General features: G+C 42.8%; 1 protein-coding gene across 3 annotated transcripts in view; it reads right to left on the bottom strand.

Moving 5' to 3' along the window:
• The window catches only part of LRRC49 (leucine rich repeat containing 49), a 1,030,711-nt gene that overhangs the window by 96,962 nt on the left and 911,097 nt on the right, over positions 1 to 22,652 (bottom strand). For all 3 annotated transcript variants that reach the window (XM_078684608.1, XM_078684609.1, XM_078684610.1), the window contains one exon: positions 2,728 to 2,837. In XM_078684608.1, the coding sequence (XP_078540734.1) occupies positions 2,728 to 2,837 (110 nt within the window). The remainder of the gene's footprint in view (positions 1 to 2,727; positions 2,838 to 22,652) is intronic.

The raw sequence follows: 22,652 nt of genomic DNA, 5'->3' as shown, positions 1-22,652 counted from the left end.
TCCATGGGGAGGGTGGATATGAAGGGAAGCATCTAACCTAGTTTAACAGTCTGCAGCACCCACTGGTCTTAAGTTTTAATATTCCAACAGGCAAGAACATGTTAACCTACCAGTTGTGCAAGACCATGGGTGCTGGCTGCAGCTATGGCAGGGGAGGAAGTAGAAGTAAACTAAAATTCCTAGTGGAGTCCACTCTCACTTGACACCGTCCCGCGCATCCGAAGAACAACCGCCGGTGGGAGATCCTTCTCCCACCTCGCCGCCAAGACATGGAACACCCTCCCACTGAGCCTACGACAGACCCAAGTCCTGCTGACCTTCAGGAGGATACTCAAGACCTGGCTGTACGATCAGTAGCCCCCCCACCAGCACCTTGAGACCCTTGCGGGTATGTAGTACGCTTTACAAATGATTGATTGATTGATTGAGTCCATAGACTTTGCAACCATCCCACATTTTTGAGCCATGAAAGGGCTGCATTGGCTGCTGTATGGGTTGTGAGTGTGGCTTTTGGCAATAGGTAAGACCTAAAGAGCAACATCTGGATTGTCAGTATTGTTGGTGAAATTGCTGGGCTGGGAATAGAGAGCTCAAAGAGTAGTCCAAAGCATGGCTGTATTTGAAGCGAGGCAACACAGAATCCGCTTTCGCATAAAAATGCCTTAAGCTATCAAATGGCATGTCCATACGGTATGCTTACATATCCCCAGAAAAGTTTGTACTGCATATTCCCAAAGTTCATATGTGCAATGTCCCAACCGGCAGATGGTATTTAGGGGTCTCAGAGTCAAACTAGTGGAACAGAAGGCCCTCTTCCTGAATATATTTGTATTTTCTATCTGGTTCATGGAAGGGAATGCATTGGGGTTCATATTGCTAGTAGAAGCATGATCTAGCAAGATCTAGGGTGAGGAAAAAAAAAGATGGCCAGGAGCAAGCCTTTGACATCTAGCCACTGGCAAACTTACTGGGGGAAATGAGCATGACTTACAGCAAGTCGTCATCAAGGTTTTCATTAGGCTCTTGTTAAAAGTAATTAAGGAGTTTGAAGTAGCATGGCCAGGCTTCAAGATCCATGTGAGTAAGTTTGCCTTAGTCTCTGTAGTAGGAATCTTTAGGTTTAACACTTCTGCTTTACAGACTACTTGTGAGAAAGAGGCACTCTCGTCAGAGGGAGGAGAGGGGGGCGGTCCAACTATGTTTCTGCTGAAGTATCTAGGCCACTAGCATTCTAAAGATTTGGCTATAAGCCAGCATCAATGTAATGGGGATGGAGGGGAAAATTATCACTTCTCATAACCCTTCTTACTGTGCATAACATTTTGGAGCCCATGAACGGTGTCAGATTCCAATCCAAACAAGGTTTCTAGCCTATAATAATACTGGTGTCATGGGAGAGGCTGAGGATCATCCAAAGCTGGGGGATGCTCCTTGGTCATCTCATAGAAAGACATAGACCTGGTGGAGGCTGATGACATTTCGAGAGTAGAAACACGCATGGAGTCAGATCAGGTGTGGGTGCTACTTGAGTCCAGGCCTGTACCAGGGAAGTCGGAAACGATGAGGCCTCCACTGCAGTGGACAAATGGGCCAACTTCGACAGGGATCTGGGCGGAGCTCCCTTGGTGTCAGACCTGCCTGAGGGAATCCAGGTGTGGGCCAGTAGGGCCTCTGGCATCACCATGAGACATTGCAGGATAGCCTCCCTAAAGACCTGTATGTGTTTCAGGGTTATTGACAGCCCAGGAACTCTGAGCGTATGGGACCAGTCTCGGAACAGGTTCGGTATTGGACAATGGCAGCAAGTCAAATTCATGTCTGAGCCCCAGAGCTGCAGTGGAACATGGGAACAAAGCTTTAACTATTCGCACTTGTGGCATGACTTACCCCTAAACTTCATCTTTGTCTTCCAGGCAGAGGCAACCTGCAACAAGACCAGGATTTGGAGCCAGAGTAGGACCGGGGCTTGGAGCCAGAGTGAGCACAGGACTTGAAGTGGGAGAGTCCGTTGTTTCGTGCACAACATACAATTTCAACTTTGGTGAAAACCAAAAATGTTAGGAGCAGATCTTCAATATTTGCATTGTAGGACTGGGAAAAGAAGGAACTGATGTACTGCGTCAGGGTGGTACCTATATATGGCTCCATGCTGTCACTACGGAGGCAGAGTATGGTCACTATGGAACATGCTACATGACAACAAACATTCACTCTGAGTAAATGTCTAATCTCATGTCGAATTTGTGTTAATTTTTGTTCAGCAGCTTTTGCTGTAACAAAGAGCAGAAATTACTATGAATCCTAAAATTGCCCCCGACAACCCATCATTAATTCCCTCACTCTGGTCGGTCCTGCATGAAAGTTGACATGCTGTAACATATCTATATAAACCAGGTGGGCGCCTGCCAAGTCTCGTGTAGATTCATCAAAAGTAGTGAGTAATGTTCTGGATCCAGTCCTATGCTTGGGGATATTCAAAACGTGATAAATCTATGGCTAGAAATATCAATCAGAAATTATATCTATTGACGGGATCATGACTCTGTGTAACTTCTCAAGCTTCATTTCAGTAGATTGGAGAAATCAACAACATTGGTAAGAAAATAAACAGACAGATTATCTTAAAACAGGAACATAGAATTAATTCCAAATTACTTTCAATGGAAACGAATTAAATGCTTAGCCTTTGACACTAATTTTGATTCCATCTATAAAAAGTATAATTACCTGGACTCTCCAAGGATGGAAAACAGCCGATACTGTGGCAAACGGGATGATGCTACATGAGCTAGAATTCCAAATAGTCTTTCAGCCATTATTAAATCATTTGGTGTAACCTGTAGATCAGAATATGACAGAACAATAAAACTGCTTTCAAAAGTCTATCAATGGGCAAGTACAGAATATACAATAAGAAGAAAAGCCAGGTAGTTTACCAAGCGCTTTTGCTTTTGAACTTGGCCCAGCTTTTCAAAGACCACAGAAGTTTCAATAACATTATAAATCAACTAACCAAACAAAAGTCTCAGCATTTTAAGGTAGATATTTTGCATTTTGCAAAGGCAGTATATCATTCACACTATTCGGCCAATTTCTGGAGGACGCATAACACTTAATAGCAGATCAGGCAGACAACCAATTATATCTGTACCCCAGCACTGGGCATTTCTGCTCCAGCCTTAACTCAGGATTTGCACAGACCAACTAGGAGACAATAATGTTTTCACATTAATTATTTGATGCCAATGTTTTGTTTGCGCTGGTCAACAATCCAATGTTTTGGTTCAGAAAATCAAGTGACAAGATCTTTGTTCCCTAGAGTTATATTGTCATGCCATCTGAGGTAAGTGACATGCCCAGCCCATATGTACAATTTGCCTGCTTGTTTGCAGTATTCTCTAATAATTTTTATTCCAATGTTATCATGAGATGTTGGATGAGAAAATGTGTGTTTTTTAGTTATAGCTTGCTTTCTCGGGTTGATGCTTCTTAATCTACAGTAATCTACTATGGTTTATTCTAATGCCCAGAATTTTTATGATCTCCTTTTTCATATCATCGCTGAAGCCCTCTATCAAATTATAACTATATGTCATGTGTTGGAAATCACCACCCTCTCGATTACAGTGTGTTAAGCCCAAGTGATGCGTAAAACCAAGCAGATATTCCCATAACATACATGAGCCTCGATTTGAGGCACTATGTATGATATACTAACACTATGAACATCCACTTATTCTAACAGCGATGTTTTTTTTGCCCCCTTGAAAAACAGACCTATTAGCGTTGTCGATGTTTGCTTTCCATTTGTGGATTGGATAGAATAATGATGGATGCTTGCAGCTTCCCGGAGACATTACCAGATTGTTCGTAAAATAGTAATAGCCAGAAGGCAGTCAAGACAGTCATTGCAACTAGAAAGCCTCATAACTGGAAGAGACAGCAAGCATGACACACCACCTGTGTTGCAGCTGAGTGCACTTAAGTTGGCTGCCGCTCCAGCATCTGACTGTGCGGACAGTTAGAGTACACCTGTGGGCCTGTATCATGATCCCATTCTTTGAACTGGCACCAGAACAGAAGAGGGTCAGGCACTGTTTTTCTAATACAACGCACTAGAGAGCAAAACAGTGTTCTCTCTTGGAATATGCTCTTTAGTGATACGTAATTGCCATTTACAAGAGTGTGAAATATGGTTTCATATTTGTATTGTGAGACTATACCCCGTAACTCTATGAGTCAGTGCATAACCAGCAGACATTATAGCCTGTAAAAACTACCAGAGCTACTGATCTGGTGGGATAACTCTCTTCTATACACGTGCATGGGTGCAGAAAGCAATCATGCTATGCCACTGATTCCCTCATCCAGGTGGCACAACCTGCCAGGATGCCACAAAGGTGCAATGATGTTTCATCACCACAAAGATGCTTAAAACTTCTGTGCCAGTCTCAGATGGATGATGTGCCTGCTTGCCAGATGCTACATTGATTAACAATTGTCCTCAGTGAGGGACATTACTTATCGAGGCCATTGAGGATTTTTACTGCCCTTGGCCATTGGGGTACATGCTCGTTCTGTCACTAATTGTTAGAAATTGAGTTTCTGGTTGGCAGAGGTATGCACCCTGGCCAAGCAGGAACCACAATCCTAGTCAGGGTAAGTGTAGTACATACTAAGGGCTCTATTACAATTCTGGCAATCAGACCACCATTGCCATGCCAAAGCCGCCTGGGAACCTTCATTCCCTGTCGGTGTTGGCGTGGCCAGGAGGTCGCACTATGCTTGGCGGGACTGCCGTGGTCCCGCCAAGCATGTTACGAGTTTCCTCTCTGCCAGCCGTGTCATGGAGGTTCTTTTCTTTTTCCATTAGCACCATGGCGGAGAGGAAACTGTGCCTCCTCCGCATGGGGATGCATAAGGGGGGCACAACATGTGCCCCAAGTAAGCATGCACCCCAGTTCCTGCACAGCTGTGCAGGAACTGCTTTTGGTATTCCCATTGCAGTGCCCATTTTCAGGGGACCGCTGTGGGAATGTAAAAAAAAAGCCCGCCAGGCAGGCGGAAACTCCTAAATCTGGGGGACATTCTGACCACAGCTTTGGAAGTGCGGCGGTGGGGTGGACCAGGCGCTGCACCGCCATAGTCATAATCAGGCCTAAAAAATTTCCCTGTGCACACCCTCTGGAAGGTTGGCACAGAGAAGTCAGGTTAAACTACAGAGGCAATATGTAAAGCATTTGTGCACACACACACACACACACACACACACACACAGTAACACAGTGAAAACACCACAAAAATACTCCACACCAGTTTAGAAAAATAGCAAATATTTAACTGAGTAAACAAGACCAAAACAACAAAATTCCAAAATACACAAGTCAAGATTTGAACTTTGCAAGATTAAATCAAAATGCAGTGTTTAACAATCAATAGTTCCAAGTGGGGCTATCTGGCTGCACTTGATTGAGGCAAATCCAAAAGTTCAGTCCGACCACAACGGAGCGCGGGCTGGACACAGGAGTCATGCAGACCCGCTGACAGACCCTTGGATGTGTCGATGCTCTGGAACGCATGAAGCCACGCAGGGCCGGGACTGCGTCAGAGTGGGGGACAGTGAGTTGCAGGTGTCGACAATGCGTTGTCCAAGATTCACTCAACAGCGGAGATTCAGAGGCACTGTGTCGGTAAAGTCGTAGCTGTGTTGTAAGTCGGGATCATTGCGTCTTACAACCAGCGAGCAGTATCCACGGCTTTAATGCAGGCATCGGCAATGAGTCGCTATCGCAGGGAATGCGCCAGTTCTGAACAACGCTTCAGTGTCGGTGCATTGGTTTCTTGGGTTGCAGCATCAAACACTCACTTCCAAAGGCCCAGGACTTGAATTGGCACCACTTGGCAGAGCAAGAGCAGAGGAGCTCAATTGCTGGTAGCAAGATGCAGGTGAAGTATTTGATATGCCTGAGACTTCAGAAACAGGAGGCGAGCCCAACAAGCACTTGGAGAACCTTTGATATGCAGGATGTACAGAGTCAATTCGAGTCCTCTCACGCCCAGACAAGAAGCAGCAAGTAGCAGGCCAATATAGCAAAGCAAGTAGAAAAGTGGCAGTTCCTCCTGGCAGCACAACAGATATTCTTCCTGGTAGAATGTCATCAGTTCCAGAAGTGTTCTGAGTATATGGTGTAAGAGGTCCAGTACTTATAATCAGTTCAGCCTTTGAAGTAGGGAGACTTCAAAGAAAGGTCTTTGTGGTGCACAAGACCCTGCCCCTCCTTGCCCTAGCTCCAGACACACTATAGGGGGTATGCAACTCTTTCTATGAGGACTGGCACAGCCCCATCCAGGTGAAAGTGTCTGCTCCTCCCTCTCACTCAGGAAGACCCATTAGCCTGGTGATGGTCCATCAGGATATGCAGGACACATCTCAGCTACTTTTGTGTGTGACTGTCTAGATGGAATGCACAAAGCCCAGTTGTCACCCAACTCAGAAGTGTTTTCCAGGGACAGGCAGAGGCACATAATGGTTACAGTAAGAAAAGGGTAACGTTCTAAAAATTGTATTTTCAGACCTGCAATTTAAAAACCAACTTCACTAAAAGATCTCCTTTTAAATTATAAGCCCAGAGACTTCCCATGTTTTCCCAACTGGAAGTGTTAAAAGGCAGCTCCAATGCTAACCTATGGGAGAGGTAAGCCTAGATGTAATGAAAAACGAATTTAGCAGTTTTTCACTACTAGTGTCGTGTATTTCTATAGGTTCTGAATCGATCCCCCTATTCCTGACCCTATTCTGGTTAAACTACCTAGCTAGTCAACTAACAGTCAGCCCATGAGGCAAGAAATCCCCCATGATGCAGATACCGTTATCTGACGCAGTCACACTACGGCACAGGAACGTGTTATCTGATTAGGTCATAACGCTTGAGATCTAATTAGACAAGCGACATTCCTCCAGCCCCTGATAAGGCATACGACGTTCTCATAACAAATCAAACCTATGACAACCTGGATAATCCGTGCGGCCATTGTTTTGATTTCACAGAGAACTTTAGTAAAGAATGTGCTAACGAGCAAGTCGTATGACATCTTTATTGACGTACCTATGTCCATCCTTACGTCAATCCCGGCACCTTTAAGGTATAAATATTGCCGACCTTGCCCTATGCAAACACACGCGTGGTGACAAGACGGAGCAGCCATACTTGCCGAAGCCGAGAGCAGAAGCAGACCCCGCAGGCAGCAGCCCCGCCTTCCTGACGCGCTGAGAGACGCGCTGCTATCTCAAGCCGAGAGACCCAGCACCGGCGCTTCCGGGTAGCCCTCGCAGGCAGCCTGGAATATCGAGAGCAGAGAAAGAGATACCATTCCTCACTCATCCTAAATTCCAGGTACAGAACTGAATAACCCCTCCTAGAGAATTCTTTAGTTATTCACTTGGCAAAAACAAACTTAACTTAAACTGTAACTTTCTATTCCCGCCCACGTATTAGACTTAGGTCAGGTACACGGGGTAGGCGTATTTAGAAACACCAGTTGAGTACGTTTAGTGAAATGTATATGTGTATGTAAATATATTTTAATCATTTTAAAACATCATATGGCTCAGAAACCATATCAATGTTTTTACAGTATTATTTTATACTATTGCTTCTAATGTATGCACTTTACTTAACTATAAGTATTGCAATAATATCGATCCATTTCTCTTGTACGAGAAAAGAGACTGATCAATAAATAACATCTTTTATTGAACACGCCCGTCTCTTCCTTTTCTCTACATTCTGATGAGACTAAGAATGCACGTACTGACTGAGTAAAATAATTGCCTTGTGCTCACACGACTCTCGAGATTGACTCTTGATTAGGGGAGAGCAAAGTTGTCATGTTCTATGGTTGTCAGAAACTAAATCCCTTCTTGTCTAATCAGGGGAGTTAATTCCTTCCTTAAACATTCGAGAAAGTTTCTAGCGAACTCTGAGCTTAGCTGGCAAACCCAAAAATTAAGTCTAGTATCGACAGTAGTAGACCTAGTTAACGTCTGGCCTAGGCCTTTACTGCTGTAGGTACTATTCCAATGCGCAGAGCCTATTGGGAAAATAGGAGCTACACTACATGGCGCCCAACGCGTTTGGAAAGGGCGATAAAACTAACGTAAGACATTTAGAGTAACTCAGTCGTGCTTTCTCACTCAGACCCCTTTTCCCAAATACTCCAAAGACGTCTGGAGTGGGTGAAAGGTTATAATATCCTCCAAAACCTCGCAGGAGGGAACTCCTATGTATGGTTCTTGGTCTAGTCAACGCTGAAGGATAAAACAGTTCCAAAATATTGTGCATCTAATCTCTGTTTCCATAAAGAAACCTGATCTACAAATAAACATAATACCATCCTGTCAGCAAAATGGACAGCGATGAAGAACGAGAGGTTACTAGATTAGCTACTGAAATAGCAGATGCTGATGCTACCATGCAAGCAGCAGACGCGGATATAATACTCATTCCGGTCGCCAAAAGGAGATCTATAACCTTAAAACTTATAGAAAATGGACTGACACCTAGAGGTGGCACAGTCATATTCGTAATCGAGGCACACGAATATCGGCAGACAGAGGTATACTATACATGGATACATTTTCCAGCAGCTAATACTATAACAAAGTACTTCCACTATTACAAAGTAGAGGAACCTCCTAATGAGTACACTCCTTTCGAGGAGGTGGAAGTACCACTCAAATTCCAAGAGCATTTGCTCTTATTTGATGGCGCCCTAAAACATAATAATCACATTACAAGGCTCGGTCCTTTAGGAAGACCAGGAGCAACGTGGCCGGTCCTAGCCGGATACACACCATATCCAGACATCGAAAGAATGCCTGCAGCAGAGCTGCTAATACAGCTAACACAACTACTAAAAATTCACAGACAATTAGTTCAGTATGTAATGCGGACTTCAACAATTCAGCCAGCGATTAAACTTCCACAGCTGACCCCTCACCAGGGGAACACAAATAAAATTACACCACAGAACATCCAATCCTGCCTAGGTAAAGTTCCAGCTAAACGGGAACAAATACCATTCTGGTTGGCACAGAAAATTACCCAAATAGAGGCGGTGTTTCCTGACACCACCCCATTAGAAAAACACAGAATTCTGACTATATATCTCCCAATGGGAATCGCACCACACATTGAGGACTGTGACACTTGGGGTACAGTCTTTGCTTCCATCTACACAAAAACGCACGGTGTTCCATCCATTTCGGTAATACCAGATGTGCTAAAACAAATTCAAGATGAATACGGTCCAGAACCTGCTTTAACTCTTGGTATGAAATTACTAAAAGACTTCAAGCAGGTCTCGGCTATATTACTAGCCAATATAAAGGGTGAAGCAGCAAACGTGGCGATCCGCCAGAGGTTAAAAGAGACAGATATAGCAGACCAACCAGCTGAAATTGCCAGAATCATAGAAAAATCCTATGAAGAACTAGGCAGAGATAGTCTAGGTGGAATACCAGTAAAACCGCAACTGACTACAAGTCCAGAAAAAATATTTTTTAATAATAATAATTCACCAAAAAAGAACTGGGATGGAAACAAACAATCCAATCCTAAAGAAAAGAAATTCCAGTCCAGAGGAAGGTCTCCTAGGCGAAGAGAGAAATCTCCAAACCCGAGACAAAGGTCACCCCAGAGTGAACCCTCTGGGAATAGATATAACCTTAGAAATAGGGATAATATTAAAAAACCTGATAGATATCAAGACATTGATACACGTCCCTCTCAATCTTTTCAGAATTCCTCGCAGAAATCGGAAAGAAGAGGACGATCAGAAGAGCACGCCAAGTCCAAAGACAAGGAACCTGCTCAACTGAAAAAGAAATTACAATTTCCCAAAAAGAAGGTAGCCAGTATCAAGGTAGTTAACAATGCCGAGAATACTGAGGACACAACTGAAAAACGGAGAGTGGGCTCAGACAATGCTAGACAGCGCAGCAGAGGTGAGCATAGCTCGCAAAGTCCTTATGAATCATCTGGAGACAGTGGACACGAATGAATATCTTCAAGTGGAAACTGCAGACACCAGAGTTAGCAAGCCCCACAAGATATACGAGATAACATTACGTATAGAGGGAGATAAGACTAGGAAAATAAGGGGACTATTTTGGGATAACCTATCCAAAGGCTATGACATCCTTCTTGCTGAAAAAGACTGGCCACCAGAGTTTGTCAGGGAGTGCCCTCATGGCGAAGAAGTAATTATGCCTGCCTTCTCGAATCAAATACCGATTCATAAAAAATACACACTTGCTAGAAAGTGGGCAGTGGCCTTAGCACCTGCTTTATATAAAAATCATGTAGGATGGGATGAGGATTCTCCTCCTCACAAAATCCAGTTAAAATCACAACCTACTGCACAAAGGCAGTACCCAATTAAGCAAGAAGCTAAAAAACAAGTAAATGAAATACTAGATCAACTAGAATACCAGGGGGTGATTGAAACTTGCACCTCACAAATGAACAATCCTTTGTTTCCGGTCTCCAAACCAGACAATTCGTACCGTCTAGTTTTGGATTACCGACACCTTAACACATGTTGCAAAACTTTTGCAGTGCAAAACTCACACAGTGCTGCACTAATGAATAACATAGTGCGCAAAAAATACAAAACAACCTTGGACATCTCCAACGGATTCTTTTGTCAAAACATAGCACCAGAGAGCAGATATTTAACTGCATTCTCAGTAAATGGCACTCAAAAACAATTCTGTCGGTTAGCCCAGGGGTACAAGAATAGCCCGGGGGTATTCTCAGCGAGAGTAACAGAATTACTACAACAATATGATGATGAAGCATTATCTTATGTCGATGACATTTACTTAACAGATGATGACTTGGATACTCACTTGAAAAGAGTGAACACCATAATACTTGGGTTCGCTGCAGAGGGTTACAAATTCAACTTCAAAAAGTCCAGAATTGCCCATCTGACGGTCCTATTCTTAGGATATGAGTTATCAAGTGAAGGTAAAAGCCTGGCAGACAATTTCCTAGAGAAATGTGCCGTAATCCAAGCTCCTAAAACACTAAAAAACCTACAGTCAATTCTAGGCTTCCTAAATTTCGGAAGAACATATATTGCAAATTACGCAGAAAGGGTCAAACCCCTTTATGATCTAATTAAACCAGACTTTAAAAGATCCAGTTGGACTCAAGCACACACAGAAATTTTGAGATCCTTACAAACAGACATGCTAATTAAAACAAAATTAGAAACCCGTGATAATACACGCAACCTTGTGATCCGAGTCATCCCAGGGAGATGCGGATTCACATACCTAACCTCTAATGAGGGAGATAAGGTACCAATTGCATTTAAATCGCACTTGTACACTAAGGCTGAAATGAAATTTAGCCCAACGGAAAAAATTCTTACAGCAACACAGACAGCTATAGCAAAAGAACGAGCCCTGGCACAAGGTAAACGAATAATAATCGTGACACCAATACCAGCCTTAGAGGCGGTAACAAAGGCAAGCATTCCAAATGCGAAAGCACTCCATCCGAGATGGATACAATGGGCTAACTCTCTTGCTGCAACAGACGTGGTGTACGAATTTGATCCTTACTTAAAAACACAAGAATTTCTACAATATGAATTCGAATGTCCTCTGCCAACCGAAATTCTGCCTCTAGACCAATACGGCTGTATAATATATACAGACGGATCAGCACAACCCGCAGTAGGGGGTAAACAAGCTTACAGTGCTGCGTGCGCGATTGTTAAAGGTCGTTGGCACGAAGGGAAATTTAAACCAACCCTAACTAAGACCCAATCTCTAGGAGATTGCACAGCTCAGCGAGCTGAATTACTAGCATTCAAGATGGCGCTTGAAAATACCGATCGAGAATTCCCCACACTCATAGTGTGCGATTCGTATTATTGCGTTCAATCTTATAATGAATACTTGCAGATCTGGCTTCAAAATGGTTTCAAGGATGCGAAAGGAGGCACAATCAAGCATAAAATGCTATGGGAACAAGTAGCTCTTTTACAAAAAGAACTACCAAAGACTCACGTGATACATACACTGAGTCATCAACGTGATGGCGTTCACGTTGCAGGGAATTCATTGGCTGATGAGGCCGCGAAGGCAGCTGTGCAAACGGCTTCCGTAGCTGCCATCACCCGGTCAAAAACAAAAATAGACAGCGAAATATTACAAGCTGTCAGCGCTTCTGAAAAGGATTCGATAGAACCACTCCCTAAAGGCTTTCCATTAAAGTACTCATACATAACAGATGAAAACAATGTTCCTTTTGCTCAAATCCCTGGAGTGGGGGATAGGGCAATTCCAAACATGGAACACAGATTAGGACTAATAATAGCGGCACACGAAGGGCTTGCTTCTACCCATGCTGGCGTCTCAACCACAGTATCATTATTAAAACAGAGATACTGGTGGCCGCAAATGAGAAGACAAACAAGGAACTATGTTCTAGCATGTGAAATATGTCAAAAAATGAAAGTATCAACTGTGAGACGTCCAGCACAGACGCCCCTTCTAATCTCGGATAAACCATTAGCCTGTGTTTATCTAGACCACTGCGGTCCCTTACAAAGGGACGGTAACTATAAATATATCTTGGTCGCAGTGGACTCATGCACGAGATTCATATGGATGTGGCCCCAGCGAACGGCTGACGCCAGAACTGTTATAAAAGATTTGCGGGTCTTTATCGGCACATACGCAATTGGCATTCTGCATTCGGACAATGGTCCTGCTTTTAGCTCTCGGGCTTATAAGGAGGCCATGGTCAGCATGGGCGTGCAATTGCGGTACTCTTGTCCATTTCACCCTGAGGGGAACGGAATTGTTGAAAGAAAAAACCGTGACATAAAGCAATCTATAACGGCAAAGGTATTAGGTTCGGGAGCTGGGTGGGTCAAACATCTAATAAGTGTCCAACGTAGTCTAAATAACTTGCCAAGAAATTCTCTGAAGGGATTCAGTCCGTACGAATTATTATTCGGAACTAGGATGTTGATCTCTGACCTTGATAGTCAGACTTCAGTGGTAACAGAAAAAAGCTTTGATGTCAAAGACCGTTTGGCTATTTTGCAGGACTTAAACAAAACAAGAAAAGACCTGAGCAACATACAGTTGAAACAACAGCCAACGACCACTGAAGATTCACCACCTGTCCCAGCAAGACCTGTCTGGATTCCAAAAGTCGGGGATCTAGTCAGGGAGAAGATCGCGGTAAAGAAGGAATTTGGGCCTTCTTACAGAAAAGCAGTTCCTGTCTTGTCTGTCAACGGGACAAGATCAGTTGTACTACCGCCACTTGCTGGAAAAAAGGAGAACCGAGTTGTATCCATCGACCTGGTAAAACCACAACATGTGGCCGATAACAAACAGTAGGCCAAGTGGACTCCCAATAAGTAGCAGAACACCAAGGTTTGCTACCAGTACAGAGGTTCTATCAAAAAGGCTCATCACATTCGAAACGCCTAAAGAAGAACAACAAGGACTATGCAACAATGCAATAGAACTCAGACCTCTGAAAACCCAAATAAAAACATTTAGCAGAGACACACCAATCTATACTGAAGTACCAAGTGAAAATGCAAGAAACAAAAATCCTGAACCAATTGGAACAATTGATAGAACTGCATCTGGTTACTTCATCAACTTCGATGATTCCTCTGACGGCTTCAGTGAACAAAAGACACAGCCATCACCAAAATCCTTTAAAGACAAAGCAAAGGAACTTTTGAAACAACTAAAAGAAACATATCTGATTTCTCCATGGATTGAATTTTGGGTGGGTTTTGGTGCATTTATCCTCATACTTTGGCTCATCATGGTATTTACCTTGGGACGCTTCATTGAGGGAAAATATGCTAAAATGGACACAGCAAGTCAGAACATCAACTTGGTCCTCAAACCACACACATCTTCACACGTCGAGAAACGAGAACTTTCTTCAGAACTTTCTTCAGCCAACTTCACAGCAATTCCAATACCTGGTGGGGTAGCCTGGGACAACACTGACTATGAAATTTATGGTCCGGTCGAGATCCTGAAATATCCACACCAAATCAAGATCTCCTTGAGTGACTTTGCAAAACCAAACTCATTTGCTGATGATTGGGACTTTGAAAGTATTAACAATATGATGTCTGACTTAGTAATGTCTGCTAAATTTACAAAACATGATTATTTGCAGGGTTCTACAAATTATGACAGCATGTACTGCTATAACCATTATGGTAACCATTTCTTGCATAAATCTGCACAACCTAGAAATGTTTTAAATTTTAATCAATGGGAACATTGTGCTACACCTCCAAAAGGGAGCTCAAGAACCGTGTATGGCAAATATTCATATTTTTCAGGTTTTAACACAAGTAATGCGGAAACATTTTATTTTAAATTGTCAAACAAGACAGGGACCAAAACCATGATAACCAACACAAAATTGATTTATTCTGACTCATTCTTTGAAAAAATGAATACTTTTGGATTTGATTATTGGGACAAAAATGTTGATTTGAAAAGTGTTTGGGGGACGAAAGAATGGCAAGTACAGGGTTTAGAAGCTTTGTTTAGAGCCTGCATGATCCCAGAACAAATGATATTTTTAAATGACACTGTTCAACAAACTACCTGTCTTGGCTTAGCCAAAATCAAAGATTTAAATAACCTGTCTATTCCAAAGCCAACAATGTTTAGCAATAACTCTGATACAGATGAAGAAATAGACATAAACCATATACTTAACCAAAACAGAACACATCCTGATTGGAAACAATGGTTGATCTGGCCCACAGATACAAATAACTGTCAAGATAGATTCCTGAACAAAACACAGGGTTTCAAAATGACCAGGCCAGACCCTAGATATCCCCAAAGACATCACCCAGGGATAATAACAACCTACAGTGTGGGCAAATTATGCCTTCAATGGCTACAAACTTCCACACTGCCTGAAATTAAGCAACACCTAACTTTACTTACTGATGGTGCTGACTTGCGTGATTTCATACTGGGACCACGCAAACAGCGTCAAAAGCGTTTCATAGCAGCCTCTGTATACGCAGCATACAATGAGGCCTGGAAGGTTACTCAAATTGAGACAGCAGAAAGAATACGGGAAATTGACCGTATTAATTTGGAAAAATCACTTTCTGTAGTGGACAATGGGTTAATGACTCTGTCCTCCAGAATTTTTTCATTGGACAGCATTGTGTCTTCAGCAATCGATATATTATCGCAAGACTTACTGTTATTACAACATGGTCAGTCACAATTGCGTTCTATTGTACAGCTTGGCTGGACGTTACAAAATCTGCGTTCAGGCTACGTGCCTTGGCGTTTAATCAACACGACGTCACTATTCCAAATCTTTAACCTTACTGATAGACAAATCGGTATGGCGCAGAAGGGTGCTGATTATACAATCTTGAGCATTGAAAAACTAGAAAGATTACCAATGACAATGTCAGAACGACCTGTCAGTGAATGGATAATCCACGGAATCATAAATATTCCAATCTCAACCTTCAGGTTTCAATACTGCCAAAAATATATACAGGCTGGCATGTACGAGAAATTGGGAAAGGGGTACCTTAAAACAACATGGAACCTGCCCTATTCACATGCATGTATCAGTAATAAAGGACAGAAAGTGTTTCTTAGTGGCAACAATTGTGCTATGTCACTAAGCGGCACGCTTCTGTGTAACGGTATTAGTTTGCACGGAGCCTGTGAAGGGAATTCATACAACCTTTCATGTCACCAGCAAGGCGCACCTGCAACTGAAATAGAACCATTCTTTCAAAGACTCTATAATGGGAGTTACATTCTTATTGTAGACCGCAGATGTTGCAGTCTTATGCCCGGGACTCCTTATCTCGTCACAACAACAGCGAAGGTCAAGTGCTGTGGACGTTCTTTGTTCCCCAGCTCCTTTCCAGACAGGGAGGCAAGGGCATGGCCCAGTTTGAAAATTACTTCTATTCGAATAGACACTTTAAGCAGAATGAAAACAGTGCTTCTTCAGACGCCTACAAGGCTCACGTCATCAAAAGAAACGTATGATCTACAAGTCGCAAGGACGACTGCAGAGATACATACATTACTATCAACTAATTCCCCCGTACATTTCGCGGAAATCCTAAGCGAAATCTTAAATATTTCTGATACCACTGGGGTCTCAAAGGTATTTAAGACAGTATTTTCGATGGCATTAACACCATTCAAAGCCATAATGGGTATTTTTCCAGATTTCGTCCATTCGATTTTTGGCGGACTTCCCCTGATCCTGGGACTAATTGCAGGAATCCTATTCCTAGTCCTTATTTTTCGTTATGGCAACCCATGTCACAGATCAAACTCTGACGACAATGGAAGAAACGATCCTAGCCATTGGATACCGGGACCGGATATCAAAAATCCTGGGACTCTCCCGGCTTAGAGACCTAAACATGACTTGGTTTCTATCATTTCGACCAATGTGGCAAAGGTGTGTTTTACCTGTACTAAGGTGTCTGCTATGCGGAGAAGAATGCGTGTTAGACACCTGTCTGACGCTACAATCGGATGCGCCGGTGGATGCAGATACACTGCTGGTTCCTACCAAGGTTCACGCACTGTGCTGCCCTCAAAGGCTGCCAATTCTGATGACGGCATTCCTGGAATCTTCACCACTGCGATTGAAGAGTAGTGAAGTTCAAGATGAAAGCAGCATCGAACAGGTACGACCTTCTGTCAGCAATGCAAATCAGAATGTCAATGGAGACAATCATGCGCACGAATGCATGGTTACCCCTATTTCCGACTTAGAGGAACTTTCCCATGAAGCTGTTGACAGTTTTTTCGAAAGCCTGAATGATATGATGTTCTCTCCGGAACAGAAATAGAGACTTTTGAGTAAACTCGCACACGGCGTTCCCTGAATTCGGCCTTCAACTTTAAAAATAAAGTCACATGAACAATTACAATCCAGTTCACGGACAGCAACTTTTTTCAGCAAGCCCCTAAAATATTTTTCTATATATTTTTCCCGGGACACTGATCTTCTGCTTAAAGTAAGAAACTATTCCTAGAGAACTAAGATTTCTATTTTTTTAGATACTTTATAGACTTTATATAGACTTTAGCTGCCCGCTGGTATGTTCACAATATATTTTATGTGATGAAATGGTTTCGACTTTTTTTCTGTATAGCCATATTAGGAGCCATTTCATGTGTATTTCTCATATACCAACAAGCAATAATGCATAAAATGCGTGTTTACTTTTGCATTTAATTCATAGCTTAAGTGCATACAATATATATGACTGCAATTTTTCAGTATACTTGAAAATTTCGAAATGCATTTATGTATTTTGGGGTGGTAAGGTATACACTATACTCTCTAGTATGTTGTACTATGTTATACTATGCATAGATTAGTAGATATGACCATAGTTAGCGTGGAGTGGGTGTCGTGTATTTCTATAGGTTCTGAATCGATCCCCCTATTCCTGACCCTATTCTGGTTAAACTACCTAGCTAGTCAACTAACAGTCAGCCCATGAGGCAAGAAATCCCCCATGATGCAGATACCGTTATCTGACGCAGTCACACTACGGCACAGGAACGTGTTATCTGATTAGGTCATAACGCTTGAGATCTAATTAGACAAGCGACATTCCTCCAGCCCCTGATAAGGCATACGACGTTCTCATAACAAATCAAACCTATGACAACCTGGATAATCCGTGCGGCCATTGTTTTGATTTCACAGAGAACTTTAGTAAAGAATGTGCTAACGAGCAAGTCGTATGACATCTTTATTGACGTACCTATGTCCATCCTTACGTCAATCCCGGCACCTTTAAGGTATAAATATTGCCGACCTTGCCCTATGCAAACACACGCGTGGTGACAAGACGGAGCAGCCATACTTGCCGAAGCCGAGAGCAGAAGCAGACCCCGCAGGCAGCAGCCCCGCCTTCCTGACGCGCTGAGAGACGCGCTGCTATCTCAAGCCGAGAGACCCAGCACCGGCGCTTCCGGGTAGCCCTCGCAGGCAGCCTGGAATATCGAGAGCAGAGAAAGAGATACCATTCCTCACTCATCCTAAATTCCAGGTACAGAACTGAATAACCCCTCCTAGAGAATTCTTTAGTTATTCACTTGGCAAAAACAAACTTAACTTAAACTGTAACTTTCTATTCCCGCCCACGTATTAGACTTAGGTCAGGTACACGGGGTAGGCGTATTTAGAAACACCAGTTGAGTACGTTTAGTCAAATGTATATGTGTATGTAAATATATTTTAATCATTTTAAAACATCATATGGCTCAGAAACCATATCAATGTTTTTACAGTATTATTTTATACTATTGCTTCTAATGTATGCACTTTACTTAACTATAAGTATTGCAATAATATCGATCCATTTCTCTTGTACGAGAAAAGAGACTGATCAATAAATAACATCTTTTATTGAACACGCCCGTCTCTTCCTTTTCTCTACATTCTGATGAGACTAAGAATGCACGTACTGACTGAGTAAAATAATTGCCTTGTGCTCACACGACTCTCGAGATTGACTCTTGATTAGGGGAGAGCAAAGTTGTCATGTTCTATGGTTGTCAGAAACTAAATCCCTTCTTGTCTAATCAGGGGAGTTAATTCCTTCCTTGAACATTCGAGAAAGTTTCTAGCGAACTCTGAGCTTAGCTGGCAAACCCAAAAATTAAGTCTAGTATCGACAGTAGTAGACCTAGTTAACGTCTGGCCTAGGCCTTTACTGCTGTAGGTACTATTCCAATGCGCAGAGCCTATTGGGAAAATAGGAGCTACACTACACTAGGAAATGTAAAACTCCATAGTACATGTCCTACCTTTTAAATACACTGCAACCTGCCCTTACGGCTACCTAGGGCCTACCTAAGAAGTAACCTATATGTAATAAAAAGGATGGTTGGGGCCGGGTAATTAGGTGAACTTGCCAGATCAAAACCGCAACTGCACACACAAGGAGTGGCAGGCCCAAGACAGATTTGACGGGTTACTATGTGGGTGGCACAATCAGGTCTGCAGGCACACTAGAAACATTTGATTTAAAGTCCCTGGGCACATGCAGTGCACTGTACAGGGACCTATCAGTATATCAAATATGCCAATCATGGAGAAACCAAATGCCATTACATTTTAGACACGGAGCACATGCATTTTAGCACTGGTTAGCAGTGAAAAAATGCACAGAGTCCTAAAGCCAGCAAAACAAATTTCACACGCAGTCAAAAACAGGAGGTCAGAAGGTAAAAAGTCAGGGGAAACCATCCCAAAATGTACATTACAGCCTTGACAACTTGAGGTTCATAACGTTCTGTAGATGAATATGAATGTATGCTCTATCTCTACGTATGCATAGATGTATAATTTATGTACATTCACATACTATATGAAAGATGATTCTACTGGCTGTGCTTTTTTTTGGGGGGTGTTCAACTGTAAGTCAACATACTTCTTATGTCCTGCTGCATTGAAAACAGTTTGGCCCAGATCATTCTCCATCCACTCTCCAGCATGCATGTTGCTGCTAGAAGTAGATGAAGGCAGTTGAACAGCAGATGCAAACCATGTTGATAATTGTTTGCCAAAGATGGAGGCACAGCCTTCTTATACCGGTAGTAAGAAAGTTAACATTTTCCAGAGCAGCAGCTATTTTTAGTCTCTAGTATGTTTGCTATTAATATATGTATATGAATGGGTCATAATCTAAGACTAATCTTAAATAAACTGTGCCTGTAATTATAGGCCATCATCTTTAAATAGGATCTTGATTAGTATCAGGCATAGCTGAAGACATTTATAAACTGTTTATTTATGTTATGACTGTTTTGCCCAAATCTTGAAAAACCTAATGAGTAACATATTTTAAAGGGTGGGAAGAGTATGATATAAACTGCAGCTTCAATGAGTCACTTTAATAGTGTTTCAAAATATTCCAACGAACAGAAGTTTCAATCTGCTGGGGAATTCTACTGATGCTTCTTACTATGTATTATATGCTAGACACCTTTGCTTCATGTTGCTTTGTCAAAAAGCAGGCAAAGGAGCAAACAAAGCTGAAAGCTCACAGAGGGTAGAAAGCAGTAAATAGTGCCTTTCAGTATATAATATTAAACCAATAGCAATAATGCTTATTCTTAATGTGGCAGTTCAGTTAAATTGTCTGTAAGAAATTGGGGTAACTAGTTGAGGGTAGTGAAACCTTTCTCAAGCAGCAACCACAATTCTTCTCAGAGACAAGTCAAAAGCAAACCCAAAATTAACCTGTGCTCAACCCTCAGGTAGCTTGGCATAGGCCAGTTAGGCTTAACTCAGGGGCAAAAGTGAAAGCACACCACAACAAGTAGAAAAATAGAATAATTTTAAATAAATAAAAAAGACCAGACTGTCAAAAATCCAATTAGTAGAGCCAAAGATATTAGAGCAAAAAGGCATAAAGCATCAACTTTGGATATCGGGATACAAGTTACTGCAGTGGATTGCGAATGGCTACAGGGACCCCGTTAGGCCCGTTGAACAAACGTATCATTGCATGGATCTGTGTCGAAGACACCAAAGTGATGCATCGATTCCAAGATGTGTAAGGCTGCAGATCGAGGACCTATTGTGTCAGCGTTAAAGGTTCCGTCAACTGGGCTTGCGGTGATAAGTATGGCATCGAGGATATATCACGCAGTCTGGATGATGAGTCCGTTCCGAAGAGCTGCGAGACTGCAATGCAGAGTCCGAGGTTGTCGTCGAAGCAACCGCCAGTAAGAGATGCGAGGGCCTGTGCCGAGGATGTGTCATGCAGCAGCGGATCTGAAGGCGATGCAGGCTGCAACGCAGATGCAAGTATTTAAGATAGGCCCAATCCATGCAGTAGCAAAGATGTGTCAGTTCTGCCCGAGGTTGTGCCGCACAGCAGAAGTAATGTATACGTTTTGCTGGATCCACAGAGGCTGGTAAGCACTGTAAGCCCATGTCTAAGGGTTTAGTACTGGGGTGGCATCGCTTGGCAGGGTAGATCTACAAATGGCAGAGTCCACGTGCAGATGCAGGGTTGTGGGTAGCCAGTAGTGTCCCTGAGGCTTCAGGTCAGGAGTCCAACCAGCTAGCCCTCAGAGTCACTTTGGTTCTCTGTTTAAAAGATGCAGGCCCAGTCCTTCAAACCCATGCAAGAGGGCAGCAGATCAGCTCAGCTCAGCAAAGCAAGAGTCCAGTAGAATGCAGTCTAGCTGAGTAGCAACCTTTCAGCAGCACAACAGTCCTTCTTCCTGGCAGAGTATCCACAGATCCAGAAGTGTACAGAAATGGTGGTGTTTGAGGTCCAGTATTTATACCCAGTGGTGCCTTTGAAGAGGGTGAGAAGCTTCTAGAGGTTGCCCTTTGATGTCCAGAGGCATCCTGCCTTCCCTATCCTGGCTCCAGATTAACTACAAGGGGTACGCAGCCCTTTGTGTGGAGGCAGGACACAGGTTTAAATTGGGCTGTGCTCAGTTCCTCCCTCCTACCCTGCCAGTCATGGCCCATCCAGACACACCTAAGCTCCCTATTGTGCGAGGCTGTCTAGGTAGAAAACATACAGCTCAACTGTCGGCTATACCCAGTCATGTGACAGGCTACAGTAGCAAATGGTTAGTGCAAGAAAATTACAACTTTCTAAAAGAGGCATTTTCCAAATTGCCATTTCAAATCTAACTACACCATCAGTTAGGCTTTTAAATTGTGATTCCAGAGACACCAAACATGAACAGGTCATCTCTTCCATTTGGAAATTACAGTAATAACATGTAATAAGGCAACTCCAATGTTATCCTATGGGAGAGATAGACCTTGCAGTAATGAGAAACATATTTAAGAGTTTTTTACTACTAGGACATGTAAAACTTTAAAGTGCATGTCCTACTTTTTAAACACATTGCACCCTTCCCTCTGGTCTATCCAGGCCCTACCTTAGCTAGGGTTGACTTATGTATAAAAAGGAAGGATTTGGCCAAAGAAAAAGGTTCATTTTGTCAGGTCTAAGTGGTAGGTTAACCTGCACACATAGGCTCTGCAATGGCAGTCCTGAGACATGATAAAGGGCTACTTAAATGTGTGGCATAATCAGTGCTGCAGGGTCACTAGTAGAATTTAATTTACAGTCCTAGTTCACATGTAATGCCACATTGCTAGAGTCTTATAAATACAATTAAATATGTAAATTGGGGATAAACCAATATTACCATGCTATAGAAGAGAGAGCACAAGCAACTTAACACTAGTTAGTAGTGGTAAAGTCAGTGGCGGCTGGTCCATTAGGGGCTTCGGGGCAGCACCCCACTTGTCACAATCAAGACAAACTGTTACTTTGACAGGCAGCAAGAAATGTAAGCAGACGTAATTAATTTGTCCGTTTACATTTCCGGCCTGTGCTGGCAGCTGCTTCACAGCCTCAAGTGCGCATGCGTCATTCAACAATAACGCACAGTGAATGCATGCAGGCGAGTGCAGCAGGAATCCAGAAGTGGACTCCTACTGCGCAACTGTGAGCCAGGGGCACTTTTTATATTTAGCCCGGCCACTCCATTGCCATTACATTAGGCA

Source organism: Lissotriton helveticus, chromosome 3_2 (assembly GCF_964261635.1).
Source record: "Lissotriton helveticus chromosome 3_2, aLisHel1.1, whole genome shotgun sequence".
Classification (NCBI taxonomy): Eukaryota; Metazoa; Chordata; class Amphibia; order Caudata; family Salamandridae; genus Lissotriton; species Lissotriton helveticus.
The sequence above is the reverse complement of the archived record's forward strand: the minus strand, read 5'-3'. Positions and strand labels throughout refer to the sequence as shown.